A 20,402-nucleotide genomic window follows, 5' to 3' on the forward strand; every position below is an offset into this window, starting at 1 on the left:
ATATATATATATATATATATATACATTTTTCCCCATATTCTTTTCCATTATGGTTTATTATAGGATATTGACTATAGTTCCCTGTGCTCTACAGTAGGACCTTGTTCTTTATCGATCCAATATATAACAGTTTGCATCTGCTAATCACAACCTCCCACTCCATTCGTCCCCTCCCCTCCTCCCCCTTGGCAACCACAAGTCTGTTCTCTATTTGATCCATATGTTCTCAATCATTGGTCTAAATAACAACTGTTGGACTCTTTCTAGAGACTTGAAGTTTATTGACCTTGGCTGAAATCAGGAGGTCACAATGATCACGTTTATTTTTATTTTATTTTATTTTATTTTTTGCAGTACGCGGGCCTCTCACTGTTGTGGCCTCTCCCATTGCGGAGCACAGGCTCCGGACGCGCAGGCTCAGAGGCCATGGCTCACGGGCCCAGCCACTCCGTGGCATGTGGGATCTTCCCGGACCGGGGCACGAACCCGTGTCCCCTGCATCGGCAGGCAGACTCCCAACCACTGCGCCACCAGGGAAGCCCCCTGCTTCATCTTTTTAACCTTGCCACCAGCATCAGCCTTCTTGGCTGCAGGTTTTTTCTCCTTAGTATCTGGCTTCTCAGCCTTTTCACCCGCCATCTTGCGAGATGGGAGAGAGCCCAGCAGAGTTTTAAAGTGATGGGGATACAGCAGTGAACTAGACGGGCAGGGCCCCTGCCCTCATGGAGTCTTATATTCTGCTGGGAAGAGACAGACAACAGAGAAGCAAACAAGGTGGTGAGGAGTCCAGGGAAGAAAGAAAGATGGGGGTTCTGAAATGCAGTAAAGTGCATGGGAAGGGCTTCTTTATTTTTATTTTTTTTGTGTGTGTTTTACCCACATAATTTTATTTCAAATATTTATAAATTTGAAGGGCACTGCTTAAGGGCTTCTTTAAAGTGGAGTCAGGGAAGGCTTTTCTGAGAGGAAAATGGAAATGGGGGACACACTTAGGGGCTGGGGGTGGAGGCGGGGGTCAGAGATCTGAGAAACCCTTGAAATGGTGGTCAGCATCTGGTGCATCTGCATTTTTCTCCAAGGATCCCTCCCCCCAGATATTAAGAACCAGTGCATTTAGCTGCTTAATGAGGCTTTGGGGGGTTTGAGTCCAGAGCTGGGTGTTACACGCACAGAATGCATTAGGACCACCCCCATTTCTGGCTCAAATGTCAGTGCTTTGTCGTATAATCGAATCTGGACTCATGAGGAACCGCCCAGAGGCGGGCTTGCGCTCAGCGGGGACACCTTCCTGCTCTCACGTCAGCTATGGGGACACTGCATGTTGGCAGCGTGGACAGCACTGGACACACAGCCCAGCCTGGTGGCGCGGGGGCGGGGCGGGAGCGGGGGGCCAGGTTGGGGGCGGGGCCCGGGTCCGAGGAGATGTCCAGCGCGGGGGCGGAATCGGGATCAAGGTTGTGGCCCGGCGTAGTCAGGGCCGGGGTCGGGGGCGAGGTTAGGCTCAAGGTCGGGGACAGGGCCTGAGTCCAGGGTCCGGGTCCGGCGAGGGGGCGGGGGCGGGGCCAGGGGCGGGGGGTCAGGGGTCGGGCTAGGGGCGGGGCCGTGGGTGGGGTCGAGGTCGGGGGTCAGGGGTCGGGGTCGCGCGCTGCCGTCTGTCTTTCTGCAGGCGGGCCGAGTCGGAGGCTGTGAACGCGGAGCGGCCGGGGCCTCGGGGCGGCAGCGCCCGCGGAGACGCCGCCGGGAACGAGCCGGTGGCCAGCGGCGCCGAGAGGTAAGAGGCGGCCCGGCCCGCACCTGCCGGACGCCCACCCCCCGGCCCCTCCCCAGGTCCCCGTCACAGAGGCCGGGCCGCGCACTCACCCCGCACACCCCGCGGCGCCGCACGCCCCGCGCCCGCGCGCGCCTCCCTCCCCGTCCTTCCGCCCGGGCGCGGCGCAGGTGGATCGGTTCTTACTGATGCAGAGCATCCCTGAGCTGCGTTCTCTGCGTCTTCAGGACCCACCCTTCCTCTAGGGGACAAACAGTTGTAAACGACTAGCAAAGACACTGAGTACTGCGGTGGCTTCAGTTTGTGGTTTTTTGCAGATACTCATGCCCTAAGCAATGCCTTAATCCGTTTAAGCAACGCCTTAAAGATTGCTTCACTTGTTTTATTACACTGTAGTTCTCGGACAGCTACGCCTTAAACAGGAGCGGGCCTTTTGGTACCTCTGAGGCATGTGGGAGTGTCGGCTGTGCCCGTGTGTAAGGTTAATCCTGCTTTCAAACGGAGCACCTGGCTTAAATCATTAACAGCAGAGTTCATGACCCTGTGTTTTAATTCCAGATAATTCACCATACTTTTTCTAATTTGTGTTTTATCGTCCTGTCTGAAAATACCTCCTTTCTCACTTCAGACTTTCACTTCCTACTCTTCTGTCACTTAGACCTTCCACCTTGCTTTTTCTGTGCCCCCCGTTTTTGTCTGATCGCCTCTGGCTTCCAGTTAATTTCCTGTTGCTACCCCGCCTCACCCCGCAGGCCCTCTCTCCTGCGTTCTAAGCTTTCTCCTGAGCTCCTTTGGATGCGGAGCCCAAGTTCACGCGTTCTTTGAAATCAGCTTCGTGCCGTACCCTCGGCGTGCCTGTCCCACACCTGTGCAGGATTGTGAGGAAACAGAGAAGCGGGACGGGGGGAAGAAATGGTGAGGACAGCGGCCCCAGGCTGTGCGCGTCTGTCTCCCGAGAGGTACGGCAGCTGCCCGGGGAAGCAGCGTCGGGGGAGCAGCCCAGGCGGCGGTCAAGGCCTCACTCCGCGGAAGCTTCCTGCCACGTCCCCCGCTGCTTTCTCTCTGGCAGCAGCTTGTACTTTTACCTCTCGGTGCATCTGAGATACCGAATGGAAATTTTTCTTTTTTTAAATGTTTATCCTATATTGGAGTATAGTTGGCTAACAATGTTGTGTTAGTTTCAGGTGTACAGCAAAGTGATTCAGTTATACATAAACATCTATTCTTTTTCAAATTCTTTTCCCATATAGGTTATTACTGAGTATTGAGTAGAGTTCCCTGAAAATCTTTATGTCTTTTAACAAAGGAAAAGCTAACCAGCTTCTTTGTAAATCTCCAAACATTTCTCTTAAAAAAAAACACATTTATTTATTTATTTATTTTTGGCTGCGTTGGGTCTTCGTTGCTGCGCGCGGGCTTTCTCTAGTTGTGGCGAGCGGGGGCTGCTCTTCGTTGCGGTGCGCGGGCTTCTCATTGCGGTGGCTTTTCTTGTTGCGGAGCACGGGCTCTAGGCGCTCAGGCTTCAGTAGTTGTGGCACACGGGCTCAGTAGTTGTGGCACACGGGCTTAGTTGCTCCGCGGCATGTGAGATCCTCCCGGCCCAGCGCTCGAACCCGTGTCCCCTGCATTGGCAGGTGAATTCTTAACCAGTGCACCACCAGGGAAGTCCTCCAAGCATTTCTAACTGCAGTTGGATTTGGTGAAACATGCCACCTTGAACCGTCAGGCAGTGCTTACCTTTTAAATTTTCTCACACGTGTTTTGTGAAAAGTATTGGTAAGGCAGGTGGATATCAAATAGTAGAACCAGTGCCCACCCTGTAGGCAGTTTGCAGTCTGGCTGACTTCATGGGCTACTGACAGCCTTCCTTACTGGCTGACGAATTTGGTTACTTTTATTGTATGACCCCGACAGCATGGTTTTCATCACCTCCCCTTTATCATGTTAAGGTAAGGCTATTTCTCTCACAGGTTATTTTGTACCTTAGGGAACCAGGATTACAGAGCTGAGAGAAGCTTGAGAATCTGTCAGGAGGCTTTAAAAATACAAATATCTGGCCTCATCTTACTGAATCAGAATCTGTGCCATTTTCTTCAACTATTATTTTTAAAGAGCTCCCCTGGTGATTCTCATGCAGAGACTAGATCCAATGTATGTTATCTCAGAGAGCAGAGAATTTTATTAATTTTATTTTTCATGAAAACCTCCAGAGAAAGATAATCTGCAGCCCACATTCCAATGTTCAACTCTCCTTCCTGTCGAGAGATAACTTCCCTGTGGATCAATTAAATCCTCATCCTGTACTTAAGCTTATTTGTCCTTGTTTCTCCTTAGTGCAGAGATAACACCTAGTACTACCTAACATTTCATTTGTATATTGCTTGGAGTTTGGTTTGCAAAGGATTTTCTCATTTGAGATTAAAAAAATAAAAACTGAGTTCATCCCTCAGATATCACTTTTTTAAATTAACTGCTCACCTCTTCACTTTCCCTTTCCAGGATAAATGATCACATCCCTCTCCTGCACACACCCCACGCTTTTCCTGCATACCACTCAGCCCAGTGTCTGGAACATAAATCCTCAGTAGATATTGTACCTATCCTTATTCATTTTTTGCCTTAAAAAATATTTCCTAAGTGCTTCTCAGCATCTGGAGTCTAGAATGAGAGGTGGGCTGCTCAGTGCTGAGTATGTGAGGATTTTGTTCGGTTGATGGAAAGATTTTTTTTTTTTTTTTTTTGCGGCACGCGGGCCTCTCACTGTTGTGGCCTCTCCCGCTGCGGAGCACAGGCTCCGGACGCGCAGGCTCAGCGGCCATGGCTCACGGGCCCAGCCGCTCCACAGCACGTGGGATCTTCCCGGACCGGGGCACGAACCCGTGTCCCCTACATCAGCAGGCGGACTCCCAACCGCTGCACCACCAGGGAGGCCCCTGGAAAGATTTTTATACTCTTTCAGATCTGATACTCAGATAGATAAAATCTGGTGACTGTGCCATTGTGAACTGGACATTTTATTGTATTTTTTAAATCACAAGTTTTGAAAACTTGTGTGCCATTATTTTTACAAAATGTGAATGAAATCATAAATTCTCATAAAAGCCTTTCATTTCCTAAGAGGTGTTGTCCAGCTGATGATAGTTTGATGAGAACATTGCCAGCTCCTCACACATGCTGAGTGTCCTTTTAGGAGGGAGGGCGCCGGTCATGGAACTTTGTGCCTTTTGTTATATTTTAAGCAAGGGACTTGTAAAATTATGTATTTGAGCTTTTAAAATGTTCTTACATTAAGTTTATCCTAAAACAAAAATTGTTTTACAACTTATCTCACTGGAATTTGGATACAGAAGTACCCGTTCCTGAACATAAAAACCTCCCACCTGGAAGGGATAGTGCCACAGGTGGTAAGAAATCCTCCATGTGTCTATTTATACTTATAAATATATGAAAATTTATATTCTAATTTATAATATGAACAACCACTCATATTAAAGGGGGCTTGTTTTGAATATCACCAGTTTTATGTACCTACTAATTGTCTTTTTTTCATACACATTCTTTCAGACAAAATTAACAAGGTAAGGATAGATATTTGGTTTTAAGTAATTCACAAACATTATTTTTATTTATTTATTTATTTATTTATGGCTGTATCGACTCTTCGTTTCTGTGCGAGGGCTTTCTCTAGTTGCGGCAAGTGGGGTCCACTCCTCATCGCAGTGCACAGGCCTCTGACTATCGCGGCCTCTCTTGTTGCGGAGCACAGGCTCCAGACGCGCAGGCTCAGTAGTTGTGGCTCACGGGGCTAGTTGCTCCGCGGCATGTGGGATCTTCCCAGACCAGGGCTCGAACCCGTGTCCCCTGCATTGGCAGGCAGATTCTCAACCACTGCGCCACCAGGGAAGCCACAAAACATTATTTTAACATTACCATGTATGCTCCTTAAAGAAAATTTCTTTCCTCAAAGTTAAACTTTTAAATTTTATTTCGATAGAGTTCTTCAAACAAGTCAAAGCCTTTATTTACTATTTTACAAGGCTGCAAATTGGTCATTAAATATCTTACTATATTACTTTTTTCAACATAACAGTGTTATAAATGGAAATTAACATTGTAGCGAAGATAATGTTTTCCAGTCACTGCCAAAAGGGAAGTGGTCTCAGCCCTTAAGATATCTTGAAGCAGCTGAAATGGTTATATTTAGTTTTGAAGTAGTGAAAAAAATTAATCTTTCATTTACTTTTTTTGATCAAAAATAAAACAGTTAACTTAATAAAATAAAGACAATCTTAATGATAGTCAAGGCTTATTAGTTAACACTGTTTAGTTGATGTTTATAAACAGATTATACTAATTCCTGCTGAGGTCAGTAAAAACCGTTTATATGGCTATGAGGGAGTATTATAGGACTTTACTATATATTGCTTGGTTAGAACAAGAACTATACATTCTTAGAACAAGAGTCGGGAACAGAGATGTCATGTGTTTAAAAGTCTTTTGCTGCTTCATAGAACCATTTGGAAATTCCAGTAGAGCAACTCATGCTGGGACTTACTTTGTCAGAGCATGCTCCCAAAAGAACACAGGTAGGGTTTTATTCATCACACTCTGAAAGTATTATTTTTTTTAAAAAAGGCATGCAGTTCCTGACTAAAATGTTGTCCATGGTTTTCCTGTTCTTAGAATAGTAAACAAGGGATATTCCAGTTATGGAGTTATCCTGTCAACAAAGGAAGTGCCACGGAGAACAGGTGAGAGAATATTTATGTTTGTAAACTCCTAAATTACTGAAATAAATCTAGATACAGATGAGTTAACTGCTCAGCTGAAGTACGAGGCCAAAAAAACAACCAGAAGAAAAAAGTATTGTGTGCAAGTAGTGGGAAATTATAGAGACGCACCCTAAAATAGGACATGGCTGGCAGACAGCACAGTGTGTGGTGAAGAGGTGGCTGGGCCTTTACAAGGAGGGTCTAGACGGAGAGAGCTTGGACTTCCCATTCGAGTGAAAAGGAACCGTAATAGGAAAGTAATAATTCATGTGCCAGGAATGATTTTCGTTCCTTACGTGTATTAACTCATTTAACCCTCAGGACAGTCCTGTAAGGGAGGTACTGTTGTCATTGTCCCTATTTTATGGATGAGGACATGGAAGCAGGTGACAAGTAACAGGTGGTTGAACCACAATGTGAAAGCTTGGTTCACGCTCTCAGACCCCCTTCCCTGATTCAGTCTCTTCCTGGGATTTGAATTCTTACTTTTTGGTTCTTACACTTTGGTGTGCGTGGAACCAGCTAGAAGCCTTCTTCAGAACGCAGGTTACTGTTATTGGGAAATTAACATGTATGGAGCACCGCCGAAATTAACATGTATGGAGCACCGCTGGGTGTTGCTTTTACATAGTGTATTTTTTTTTTTTTTTTTTTTTTTTTTTTTTTTTGCGGTACGCGGGCCTCTCACTGTTGTGGCCTCCCCCGTTGCGGAGCACAGGCTCCGGACGCGCAGGCCCAGCGGCCATGGCTCACGGGCCCAGCCGCTCCGCGGCATATGGGATCCTCCCAGACCGGGGCACGAACCCGTGTCCCCTGCATCGGCAGGCGGACTCTCAACCACTGCGCCACCAGGGAGGCCCTGCATAGTGTATTATTTAACGGGGATGCTGAGTTGCGTTCCTCTCTTTTGTCAACACAGTTTTAACAACTGTGTGGTTCCCTTGACAGCCGCTGACTCTTGGGCTGAGGATTCTCCCCTGTGCGGCTCCGGACACAGCTCACCTAGCGCTGACGTTGAGGGGAGAACCAAGAGGCGCGAAGGCGATTGCAGTGACTCATGTCCTGGGGATGCGGGTGGTGATGGGGGGAGGAAGCCTGCTTTTGCGAGAAGGCACTCAAAGGAAGAGGTCCAGTGACGTGAGAGGACGTAGATGAGTCGGCAGAGCACGGTGGCTGGAGACGTGAACGTGGGACCCAATGCCGGGGTTTAATCCTACCTCCACCGGTTGCGAGATGGGCGGCCTCAGCCAGTCTGGGCCTCGGTTCCCTCACCTGTCAAAGGTAGAGGATGAAACTGCCGACCTCGTGGGGCTGTTGTGAGGACCAAACAGAATCGCGCGTTTGGTGGGTGCTCATGCTTGATACTGGGGAGGCCTGGTGATGGTGCAGAGTTGGAAGCTTGGGGTCAGTGAGACAGTTTACTACTGAGATGTTTCTCCTCAATATGCTGTCAACAAGGAAAGAGAATAAGAGTCACCATAGCTTTCATTTAGCGTTTAACAGTTTGCAAAGTACATTCATGTAATTGTCTGCTTCTTAGACCACCTCCAGGGTGGGTATTATAATTTCCATTTTGCTCGTTGGTGGCAAAGGGGTTCAAGCTTAGGTCTTCCACATCCAGATTCCATGCTTTTTTTTTAAAACTGTACTACATGGATTGTGTCTGTTATCAATTATAGATTTAAGGTGATTTTCCTGTGGTTTTTCAGAGGCAAGTCAGTAAACCTGTAGTATTTATTAGCTAAATAAATAAATTTTTATTATTTTCTGTACTTTTCAAAATCCTTCAAGACTGCTTTGTTGTCTTTAGTGTAAATTGGCTTTAAAAGCAGCAGGAAGATAATGGGGCTATAAATATGTCAATTAACGCATCAGATCTTTCCATGGCAGTATTTCTAGTAAGCTTTAAAAAAATACTAACTGTAAACTCAGTATTCTGTGGCCTGGCTTTTTCGCAGTTTTCATTTGAATATAATACCTAGAAGTATTAGTCCTAAAATAAAAGAGCACAATCAGATGAAAATTACAATAGACTATATCTGGGATAATTCTTGTTTGATAGACATTGTTTTGTTTCCTTTTTTGTTAGAATAATTTTTTAAAAACCACAGTGGCTAAAGTAGAAGCCCTTCTTAAGTAACCTAACTACATTCTTTGAGAGTTTCCTTTTTTCTAATTCTGGGTAAATAAGCATTTCACTATAATTTCAATTTGAGTTGGTTAGCCTCCTTTTCAGGCATCATAGTTGAACGTACACTATATCATAGGCAAATAGCTATAATTAGACGCTTTCAGCCTAGTGGCCATTCATAGCCAGTTAGCCATTTGTAGGTATAATGATCTAGTCACCTGTGCATGTACAAAGGGATGCCCAGTTACTGTTTTAATCTGTACTTTAAAAAATGTATATAGCTGTATATAATTAGAGCATATTTGAAAATTAACATGTTTCTGTTACAGCTAGATACACATATGCCATTGGGAACCAAACATTAGCTAGTCTTTGATAAAGGTTTCTTATTCATTATCATTTTAATAGCATTTTAATTCTAGGCAACCAACCATTTATTAAATAAATCATTTTTTAAGGGATTTCAAAAAGTCTTCAATGGAAACTGGCTATAATGGGACCAGTAATTGCATGAGGCTCTTCGCTGTGAGCCACTCACTAACAAGTGCTTCAGTGGACGAACCAGTTGGCTCCTACCCTGCCCTGCAGACGCCATTAAGTCACTGCTGGCCTTATGCTGATGGAGACTTTTTTAAGGACAGAAATGAGCCTCATATTAATTTATGCTCAACTCTAGGAAACAACAGGGGCGAACTTTTAACTGCGCCAAACTGGAATCTGAAGTATGGAAACAGCAGTGTGGAAGAAAATTTAACAGATGAAAGTGACTTATCAGAAAATGAAAAAGCAAACGATACTTTACTCCGCTATTTTAAAAAGATGGACCTGAACTTAAAGCCAGAAACAATAGAAAATGTTGAAGACTCTTTTACAGAAGAACCAAGTGAAGTATTTCCATATCCTGATTTTCTTCCCCCTCCTTTCAATATCCTGGACTTGCACAAATTAGCCATCTCAAAATCTGAAAATTGGAAGATGACAATGGAGCCTCTAGACAGCTCTCTGGAACATTTGGTAGCTCATTTACTGGACAGAGATGGCAGCACATGACTATTCAAAGAGAACGGCCGAGACTGCAGACTTCCTTCCGTGCTCCCTTAGCCACCGAACGACCCTCTTCCTCCAAAGCTGTACCCAAAATGAGGCAGCCCAAACCTTCCGACTCTCTGTGGGTCTTCAGACAACTTGTGTAGAGAAAAGTCACGAGGAAAGGAAAACCAATTCTGGTTCTTGCAAGCTTGACTACAATGCTCCCAAGTGGAATTGCAGCCGTGCTGGGAAATACAAGTGGAATTCTAGACCAGCTCTGAAAACCTCACCCACCACAAAACAGGTGATTGCAGCTTATGACAACTTTAAGAACCCCAAGGTCTCCATTTTAAACCCATGCCAAGAACTCTCAGCCAAGCCTGCTCCTGCCCAGACATCTCAGTTGCTGGTTAAAATGGTCTCAACCAGATGTCTGCCACCAAAGTCTCCTACACCAGTTTCACCTATACCTCTGTCTTTTCCTGAAAATCAGAGGGAAGAAATTAAGGCACCACCAAGGACCAGAAAGAAACTTTACCGAAAAGACATGGTACTGAACAGACCATTCTATATTCAGAAGCTAAACTGTTAATCACCTTCGTTGATAGCTAAGGATAAGTGCTCACCCATTGACCAAAAATAACTCTTTTCTTTCCTGCATCTCAACGTGAGCAAGTCTATTCCAAGAAGCCTAGCTAAAATATGGTTCCTCATTCCGAGATACAGGTATTACACACACACACACACCAATTCCTGAATGTGCTGTGGAGTGGAACTTGTGGCAGTCGCAGCTGAGATGTCTACATATAAGCCAAGGGCTTCCCTGATGACATATTTGAGTCTCTTACATGGTATGTTTCAAAGGAATGTTTCACTTGGAAAACGATTCTATTCAAGATGGTTCTTTTGTTGTGATTGTTTCCCAGTGTAATTCCATCATCAATAAATGGCATAATAGACTTATCGCTGGTATAATTATTCTTTTATTCTGTTCTATTTTTTTAATATTTATTTATTAAATAACCCATACATTGTTAGTATAGACATCGTGCAAGGTTAAAACATATTCAAACATCAAGATCCACATTCAGGGCTTCCCTGGTGGTGCAGTGGTTGATAGTCCGCCTGCCGATGCAAGGGATGTGGGTTCGTGCCCCGGTCCGGGAGAGTCCCACGTGCCGCGGAGCGGCTGGGTCCGTGAGCCATGGCCGCTGAGCCTGCGCGTCCAGAGCCTGTGCTCCGCAGTGAAAGAGGCCACGGCAGTGAGAGGCCCGCGTAAGTTCTAGAGGCTGGAAGTCTGGGGTCAAGGTGCCAGCATGGTTGGGCTCTGGTGAGGTCTCTTCTTGGCTCGCAGATGGTTGCTTTCTTGTTGTGTCCTCGCATAGCAGAGGAAGAGAAAGAGGAAGAGGAAGAGGAGTAAGAAAGAGAGAGAGAGGGAGGGAGGGAGAGGGAGGGAGGGAGAGAGGGAGAGAGAGGGAGGGAGAGAGAGGGAGGGAGAGAGAGGGAGAGAGGGAGAGAGGGAGAGAGAGGGGGGAGAGGGAGAGAGGGAGGGAGAGGGAGAGGGAGAGAGGGAAGGAGAGAGGGAGAGAGAGAGAGGGAGAGAGAGAAGGAGAGAGGGAGGGAGAGAGGGAGGGAGAGAGAGAGAGGGAGAGAGAGAAGGAGAGAGGGAGAGAGAGGGAGAGAGAGGGAGAGAGGGAGGGAGAGGGAGAGAGAGAAGGAGAGGGAGAGAGGGAGGGAGAGAGAGAGAGGGAGAGAGAGGGAGAGAGAGGGAGAGAAGGAGAGAGGGAGAGAGAGGGAGAGAGAGAGAGAGAGGGAGAGAGAGAGAGGGAGAGAGAGAGGGAGAGAGGGAGAGAGAGGGAGAGGGAGAGAGAGAGCTGTTCTGTTCTATTAAACAATCATAAGAGTCAGTGATTTTTTTTCTTTTTTTAATTGAAGTATAGTTGGTTTACAATGTTGTGTTAGTCTCAGGTGCACAGGAAAGTGATTCAGTTATACGTATATATGTATATATTTTTTCAGATTCTTTTCCATTATTACAAGATATTGAATATAGTTCCCTGTGCTATACATTAGGTCTCTGTTGTGTATCTGTCTTATATATAATAGTGTGTATCTGTTAATCCCAAACTCCTAATTTATCCCTTCCCCTTTGGTAACCATAAATTTGTTTTCTGTGTCTGTGAGTCTGTTTATGTTTTGCAAGTAAGTTCATTTGCATCACTTTTTTAGATTCCACGTATAAGTAACATCATGTAGTATTTGTCTCTCTCAGTGATTTTTTTCCTCCACTGGCACCCTTTCTTCTTTCCCTTCCCATCTCGACAAATCTCCTTTGTCTGTCATTTTGACCTAAACTTTGGGTATTTGCTTGGCCATTAAAAGCTAAAGAAGTTGCTATTTTGTTAAATTAACATACAAGATCCTCTAGGTCCTCCCATGAATCCTTAGAAACTTTCCCTTCCCCAGGCCCTTTGTCATATACATGAAAGCAAGATCATCTCTCTTTGGGGCCTAGCTACAGGTTTAGGCTTGAAACAACCCACTTCCCTCAGATCTAACAGTTTTAGCATATTGAAGGAAAATGGGAAAAGGCCACTGTCCACAGAACAGCCCAAATCTCTCCGTTCATGGAATTTTCCCCCAAGGCTCTTTGTTGCTGGAAGTGTTCACCTTGGTTAGATAAAGCTCAAACAGCTAAAGCTTAACTCATTAATCAGTGAAAAAGGGAAACTATGTAATTGACACACTTTACTGTACTTAAGAATCAGGGAAACAAACAAGTAGAGTCCTGGTTTCTCTCGGAGGCCTACGGGAACAGAATCTCTGGGAGTCGGGCCCAGGGATCCACTTTGCAGAAAACGCATCCCAGGTGAGTTTATTGCAGGTGGTTCTTGGAACTTACTTGAAAAACACTGTAAAGGGGAAAACCTGATGTAACATGCATGGATCAGAGTTTGGATAGTTTTGGGGGTGGTGGGCTTTGGTTTTAGTGGATGGTTAGTGAGTTCAAGTTAGTTTTTATTAAACGTTAAAAACACACACACACGATTAAAACTTCAAATATTACCGAAAGGGAAAGGCTTCTTCCCACCCCCAAACTCCTCCCCCGCACCAAGGCAGTCAGTATTAAGCTTTTGTTTATCGTCCCCCTAAATAAGATGGAATATTCGAGTTAGGGATGGGTGAGATGATTGAAAGGACAATTGAAATAAATGTTGAAGAGGTAACTTGTTTGAAACAAGAGGTAGCTTGTTTACTCTATTGTTAGGAAAAGAACAAGGCTCAAATAGTATTCAGAGGCAGGGGTCAGAGTATGTTTAGCTTTTAGGTTAATTTCAAAGAATATTCTGGAACCTCATCAACAGCAGTAACAAATAAACTTAGTTGTTCAGGATCCCTTATTATAATAGACTTTTACCTAAATCCGTATAATTAGTGTCGTTAGCCAAGTGGCGTAACACCCCGTTCACAGGTTGTGACACAGACACGGGCTTGTACTTTCACTCGGTTCCAACCTGCAGTGACCGTCCTCGTGTCCTCCACCCGCTCTCTTTACTCCTGCCTACAATTCTGAGTCCCGAACCTTCCGTACCAGCCCTTTGTATCCATTCTCATCTCTTCCTTCTTTACGTGTTTCGATTTTTAGCCCCTCACCTGTAGAGCTGGAATGATCTAATTTTTACTTGTAAACCCTTCAGGAAGGGACATGCATTTTGTCCACTGCTGCAGCCCGGTCACTGCCTGGCAGGTGGTAGACATCCTTTAAGGCGTTTGACTGGAGTGGACCTCACCCATCAGAGGGCTGTGACGTTCGCAAAGCAGCTGCGAGCACTCGCTCCCAGGCTCCGCCGCCACTAACAGCGCCGACTCCTCAGGCGGTTTCCCTAACCTCTCGGTTCTTCACTTACCCAATCTGTAAAGCGAGTAGGATACCTTTTATCTCATATAATCACGTGAGATCAAGTGAATGAAGTGCCTGGCAAATTCAGGCACGTTATCAGGGAGAGTAGGAAGGGCACAGGAGGCCAGAGTGGTTGGAGTGGGCTGCCCCGGCACTGGACTGTCACCGGATTTAAGTGACAGCTCATGATAGGCCGTCAGCGTCCCACTTCTCGGGAGGCGCGTGCCGGGCACCGGGGACATGGTATGGAGTGAGGCACATACAACCTGGCTTCCGGAAGGACCAGGAGTGGGACTGGGCACGAGGGACGGGAAGCAGCAGGCGTGGAATGTCTGCCGGGGGCCCACGAGAACCCTGCACTGAAAGGTTTCATCTCTTGGAGTGAGGAGTGCGGGAACACTGATTCTGGGCTTTAATGTCTTAGAGGTAGGTAATGGCAAACTTCTTATTGGGAACACAACCAGACTGTTTTATTTAGGATGCCATTGGACCTAAAAAAAAATTTTTTTTTAAAGAAAAAAACAACTGTAACACCTACCAGATAGTTTTCAGTTAAGAGTCCCAGATTGCTCTAAATGTAGTTAAAAACCGTTAGCAGCATTGCTGAGACTTCAGTTATGAGGCAAAGGGACGAGTAATTATATAACATGTCAGGAGCACTTGGTTGAAACAGTTGCTGGGATTGTTTCCAGTGTTTAAACCGAGTCCCTGGGACGAGGCACCGCGTAGAACGATGGGGGAAAACAGGCAGCACGTACAAACCGGGGGGAGAAAAGCTCACCACGGAGGGGGGTTGATGTGTAGTTATCAACAAATTCAAGACATTTTGCTATTTCCCAGACCTGTTGGAAGTCACCTTCTACCACTGTTTTCGAAGAAACATTTGGCAAAGTTTGTAACAGACATGTACAAAGTAATCCTGCTCAGGAAATTCTAGTTAAATCTGGCTTTTCGGCCTGCTCGTGGAGTCCCACGTTTAGCCCTCCAGCACTGCCACTTTTTCTTGGCTCCTTTTCAGGTCTTAACTGAGGTAGAGTCTGAGTTTCTCATCCGTAAAAGAAAGCCCATGAAGAAAGTTGTCATCAACCTAAATCCACCCTACATACTACTCCCCCTACTAAAAACAGGATCTCATGACCCCTGCCCATCACTTTGGATAGATGACTACGTAGCCCTCAGTCCTGTACCAGGCCTAACAGGAAACACAACTGGGGCTTTGACAAGAAGGCTCTCCAGAGCCACTGCCACTCAGCCCATTGCTCCAACCACAACCTGACCAGACAGCCTGGCCAGCCACCGGTGGCAGGGGCTCCAGCTGGGTCAGACGTGCTCTACGAAGCCAGCCTGGGCCTCTGCCCTCCGCCCTCCAGTCCTGTTTTGCGTGTGCTAAAGGTTCACACGACCTCCCTGTTCCTGCCTCTTAAGTATTTCATCACTGTTCTGTTTAAAGCTGAAGACAGTTCCTTAGGAGAAAATAAAGAATGGGAAGAAGCGGACAGGGTCCAATACTCGTCAGGCTTCCCTGCCTGCAGTGAACTGACTGATTTAAGCCATTACAGGAAGGGGTTCTCCCGTTACGCATCGTTTCTATCCCTAGGAAAACGAAACCAAGTATGTGTGACGGGAACGAGGACACAGCACCTTCTGGCGTGTGTTCTGCACTTGGCTGCGTGCAGGTTGTTTCCAGGCTGCAGGTTCTGAGGGGCAGGTTCGGCTTGCTCGGCGGGACCTCCTCCCCCCCCGCCCCCTCCTGAGACTCACAAAGCCTGTTGGATGTCTTCCGACAACTTTCCCTAACCTGGCGGTTCCCAGTCATATCTGAGCACAAAACACCTTGCAAAGCACATCTATGAAGATCAGGTAAGAAACAGTGTTTCTGACTTAAAGCTAAATGTAAAGACACCAAACTCAGCAATGAAAACTTAGGAGGCAGTATGGTAACAAGAGGCACATTTTATTACATTTTCCTAATAAGTCAACTGGGAACATTGCTGCTGAAATGCAAGTTACAATTCAAATGACACTGGGAATAGTTAGGATACATGTCAAGTATTTTCAGAGATGAGCTTCCATATCTTGGTCACTAACTGGAAAGATTCTTCAGAAGAACAGTCCCTTACCCTACACACAGGAGGAGAAGAATTAAAGACACCATGATGATATCTATCAGAATAACTGGAAAGCATTTTAAAAGTCAATTTAGTGTACATTCATTGACATGTAAAACACATGAATTTGTAGTGAACATTTCTATAAGGACATTTCATCTCAGAAAAGAATGATAAAATTCCCATTGAATACGCCTGAACTAGGATTCTATGAAAAAGAAAACACTTTATGAAGCCCAATTTCTGACAATGTCATGATAACTAACATAAAGTACCTGCGCATTTGATATCTGGCTTCTTTCCTATCTCGACATTTAATAGGGGATTCCCTCAACTGCTCGGCCTAAATCTGAAGACATGTGATTCCCGTTTCAGAGATTCTCTTCTCCCGGGCCAGCCAGAGAAGTCCAGGTGAAGGGGAGGGGGAGGAACGCAAAAAGGGACAAACCTGAGAACTTTGCACCTCACTGCCTCCACCACATACCCAAAACACTAGGACTGTAAAAATGTCCTGAGTATTTGTTTTAGTCAGGAAAAGAAAGTGGTCATTATAATGGCCAAAAAAAATTGGTTTTTAAACACAAAATTATTTTGAGAAAAAGTAGAGTGGAATGAAACAGGCACTGGGGAATAAAGAAACAGGACGCTATTAATAAGGACTTGAAGGTGAGGGTGAATACAAATGCTGGGAGGGTCTTAAAATTTACGACAGGACACTCCCTTCAAAACCCTGACATTCCAGCCTAATTTCTGATAACCTTCGAGAACAGGTCTACCCAGAGAACGGTGTCTAAAATGTGTAAGCTCAACTATTCCCTCAACTACAGAGAGAACTATGCCATCTTTGTGGGTTATGTCCTAGGACTTATGGACCCTGAAGTCTCACAATCACTTGGCACCATTTTTGCCATAAAGTGAAATACAGCAAAACCTTCTTGAGAGAAACTACACAGCAACTGACTGCGCTTCTGCGGAGGACTGTTCACGCCCTGGGCCCACCTAGCAGAGGGCTTGCAGAGCTCCACGTCTCTCTGCCTTAGGACATTACAGACTCCAATACAATTAGGTGTGTGTGGATAAACACTGCTTACAGGGTTCAAGTAGATAAATCAAGGAATGCTGAGTTCGGGAATTTCAAAGATCTACAGAACGTGCCCTCGCATTTCCCTTAAGAAGGAACGCTGGCAGTGCTCTGGATATCTGGTCTATTTCAAGACAGTGACCGGAGCACTGGCTGAACACAGACACTGAGGGTGAGCTGGAGAAGAGGGCGCCCCAGGATCTGAGCAGTGCTCTTAGGGTTCCTTTCTACTCTTGTGCATCAGCCAAGGAGACGTGACACCTAAGGTGGGAGACTACCTTCAGATGGATGCTCTTTTGGTGGCTACTGTTTTTCTAATAATCCTTAGGGACCAATTTTGACAACCATGTGTGATGTGGAATCTCACCATCCACACGGCCAACATCACTAGATCTGACCACTATTCTCATCCTAGGGGAGGGAAGCGGGGGAGAGGCAGGAAGCATGATAAAGCGAAAACTTTACAATGAACACAGGAGCGCCACTCTAAGCACCAAACAGTAATGCACCCCAAATCATAATGCTGAAAACTAAAAAACTAGACAAAAATTAAATGGAGGATTCTTTTTTTTTTTAATCTTTTATAGGACAGAAACCTTAGCTCATGTCTTCTGGTGTCATCATCTTCCACTGAGCTGCACCTAAAACACAAAGAACAAGTGACAAGCAACTTTGTTTTTTAAAGAACACGTAACAGTTTTGAAGGCATAAGATGAACTGTCTCTAAGTGGAAGTTAACTTACTTAAATAAGTATATAAAATGAAGCCATGAAAATCACCAGAAACTTACAAACGTTAACTATCAATATTTTGAGTGAAAATTAACTAGGAAAGACTTGACTATGCAGCATATTATCACCAAAGTAAACAGTGGTGGGAAAATCACTACCCGTTTCATTCAGGTAGGAAAGCTGCACCTGGGACGCCTTGTTTACAAGGCGTCACCACCTGAGGATGAGCACCACCTGGCATTTATGTCAGTTTATGTCTAAACCACGAGGAGATGGGGGGTACAGAGTCAAAGCTGGCCTATTGTATCATCTATCACCTTCCTGGCTGTAGTTCATTTCATGCCTTTAAATGGAGTAAAACCCACCAGAAGAATGCTGCTACTCTGATTTTCCATTCTTGAATGCACCAAAATGTGCATGCTTGTTGTAATTAGGTGCCTGGGTGAATAAAAAAATCCCATTTACAATTTTAAAATATTATTTAAACCCCTAAAATCTGATTATTTTCCACATTCCTCAGGGAGACAAGCATTAATTTTACCACCCAAACAGAAAAGATAACATACATTTCTGAAAATTCTCTGCTATCATGTTAAAAAATACTAATTTCTTCGTGTTGCAAAACCAAACCGATTTACATGATTCTGTTTTAAATTGTTGCTAAATGTTTATCTACACATGCTGTCAGAAATAACCTTGTTAAGAAGGTGAAGCTGGTGTCTCAGCAAATCAGACCCCTTGGAGAAGGCGGTGAGTGGCCTGTGCCCCGTTTTCCTTTTTCTCTTTCCGCACCATCAGAAGGAAAAGTGAGAAAATAGCAGAAACATTAGTTAAATCCTGAATTATACCCCATAACCTACAGGAATTACCTCACTACACTGAAAGCTGACAATACTGGTAGAATTGTTTGATGAAATACTTAGGATCCTAATTATTAATAAAATGATAAACTTCTGGCTAGGTTTACATCTTTAACAAATAATTCTTTCAGTTAACGACTTAAAGGAAGAAACGCAAGGTTGCTTTTAACTCTGTATCGTTTACCTAACTTACCAGCACTGAAGACCAAAGCTTTTAAAAATGGCTACAAATGCCTTGTTCACAAAAGACTTTATTACCTAGTGATGCATACTGAGAACATACAGAAATCTGCATGGTCCACGTCACATGCAGTAGAACAATCTTCACTGTACAGTAAGTGAGTGTCAACTGTTTTATGCAATAGACAACACTTTAAAGTCACATCCTTAAAGAAAAGCTTCATTTACAAAAGAAATAAAAGGTAAAGAAGCAATTACCGCTTTTAAAAAGCAGCTGCTTTGTTCAAGAGTGGAAGGTTTATGCCTGTATTGAAAGACAACATGATCACAAATAATGAAAACAATGAACAAATGAAAAACACTTTTACCATAAAGCAGTACACTTTCAAAATGACATACAAATAGTTAAAAATTTCATTATGTTGTCTATCTAACTTTTAAATATGAGGACTTCCAGAATTAGGCCTCAACATTTGTTATTAGTAAATGAAAACTACGCATTGTTTCTATGTCACTAGGAACTGTATTTAACAAAATGTATATAAAGTCTATAGCAAGTTGATTTAAAAAAAATTAAAGTTAATAAGAAACAGTACACTGAAGGCGCTCTATCCATCAAGCGCATACTCTTCAAATTTTAAATGTGATGAACAGAACAGAAATTGTAACTATGCCACAGTTGCAATGCCAAAAAATAAAACGAGATCAGTTATCACACATGCAGGGAATTCTGCCACAAAGCTAATATCCCTCATTTGTCAATTGTTCCAATAAAATAACATCTTAAAACACCAGTGATGTTGATGGTTTAGCTTACCTTCAGTGTACTGAATGTTGTACACAACCTGCTTTAAAAGAGGAGACCATCCCTGCAGGCAGGCTCAAGAAGGAACAGGCCCCTTTCGGCACTGACTACACCCAGGGCATGCTGCTGTGGCCTGCACACACACACCTAGGAAAACGTGAATATAAACAGCATTTATGCTGGCCATTTTATCTGAAGACCAAAATGAAGCCAAGTTTGCTAAAAATAAATCAACCACCCAGTATTACTACTCATTTTATAACAGATGCTTTTGTCTTTTATGTGAACTGCAACCATTTACATTAGCACTGTAATTCTGTGCAGTCTTGGCAATTAAAACATTTCTACAGTGAAATTTCACATAAGACACAAAACAGATTAACTAACATTTCTAAAAGAAATATCACCCTTGGTGTTAATTCAAATATATCATGCTTCCTCAAATTTGCTGGAGAAATATTTATAAGTTTATATACATTAATAAACTGCTGTGAAATTTCTTCAGTCTTTGTATTTAATTACTCAAACCCTTGGAGCTTCTTCATCTCGTTTAAATCTTCTCCTGGATGAAGGCATGCTGTAGGGCCTGGTTGATGCTAATCCGTTTAGCTGGGTCCAACATTAGGATCTGGTCCAACAAGTCCTTCAGCTGGTGCACTTTTTTACGTTGGTCTTCAGGAAGTCGCTGGCACCCAATCAAGTCAGCCAACAGGTCCTTAGTTGGATTAATGGTGCTCATGACAGTAACTTTCTCCTACAAATAATTTTTTAAATGTGTATCTCTAAATAAATTACTGAATATATATAACCTAAAAAACTTGAATGAAAAAGGTCAACCCCAAGTTAGCCAGGATAGTTTAAACATCATTCTGTAGTTTAATTTTATAAACAGATCAGAATGACAACAGAAAGGAATTCTATGAGAATTCAAACACATAGTTAAGTAATGAAGGTCAGGATGGTGTGTGAACAAAGGCATGGAGGTCTGGAACAAGCAGCATGCCCGCTGGCCTACTGCCGGGTGTGGAATGGTGGG

General features: G+C 44.3%; 2 protein-coding genes across 14 annotated transcripts in view; one reads left to right on the forward strand and one right to left on the reverse strand.

The window, feature by feature from the left end:
- Positions 1-1,305: 1,305 nt before the first annotated feature.
- Positions 1,306-10,888, forward strand: FAM217A (family with sequence similarity 217 member A; the record flags this gene model as incomplete). Its single annotated transcript, XM_082637756.1, is given in 8 exon segments — positions 1,306-1,494; positions 1,667-1,771; positions 6,280-6,354; positions 6,452-6,519; positions 9,130-9,701; positions 9,704-9,834; positions 9,837-10,289; positions 10,293-10,888. Coding segments are annotated over 8 exon segments (1,644 nt in total). The 3' UTR covers positions 10,344-10,888.
- A 4,648-nt stretch (positions 10,889-15,536) lies between these two features.
- Positions 15,537-20,402, reverse strand: part of PRP4K (pre-mRNA processing factor kinase PRP4K) — a 40,707-nt gene continuing 35,841 nt past the window's right edge. Inside the window, exons 15-19 of one of the 13 annotated variants that reach the window (XR_014295633.1) lie at positions 19,379-20,120; positions 18,820-18,865; positions 18,217-18,303; positions 17,387-17,959; positions 15,537-15,722 (exon numbers count right to left, since the gene is read on the reverse strand). Coding sequence is in view for 1 of the 13 variants with exons in the window: in XM_082639677.1 (XP_082495803.1) it covers positions 19,917-20,120 (204 nt within the window). In the remaining 12 variants the exon portion in view is untranslated. Of the gene's footprint in view, positions 20,121-20,402 lie in introns of all 13 variants that reach the window. The other 12 variants (XR_014295635.1, XR_014295636.1, XR_014295638.1 and 9 more) reach the window with 12 other exon arrangements.

Source organism: Mesoplodon mirus (genome assembly GCF_964341445.2).
Source record: "Mesoplodon mirus genome assembly, chromosome: 12".
In the NCBI taxonomy this organism is placed as follows: Eukaryota; Metazoa; Chordata; class Mammalia; order Artiodactyla; family Ziphiidae; genus Mesoplodon; species Mesoplodon mirus.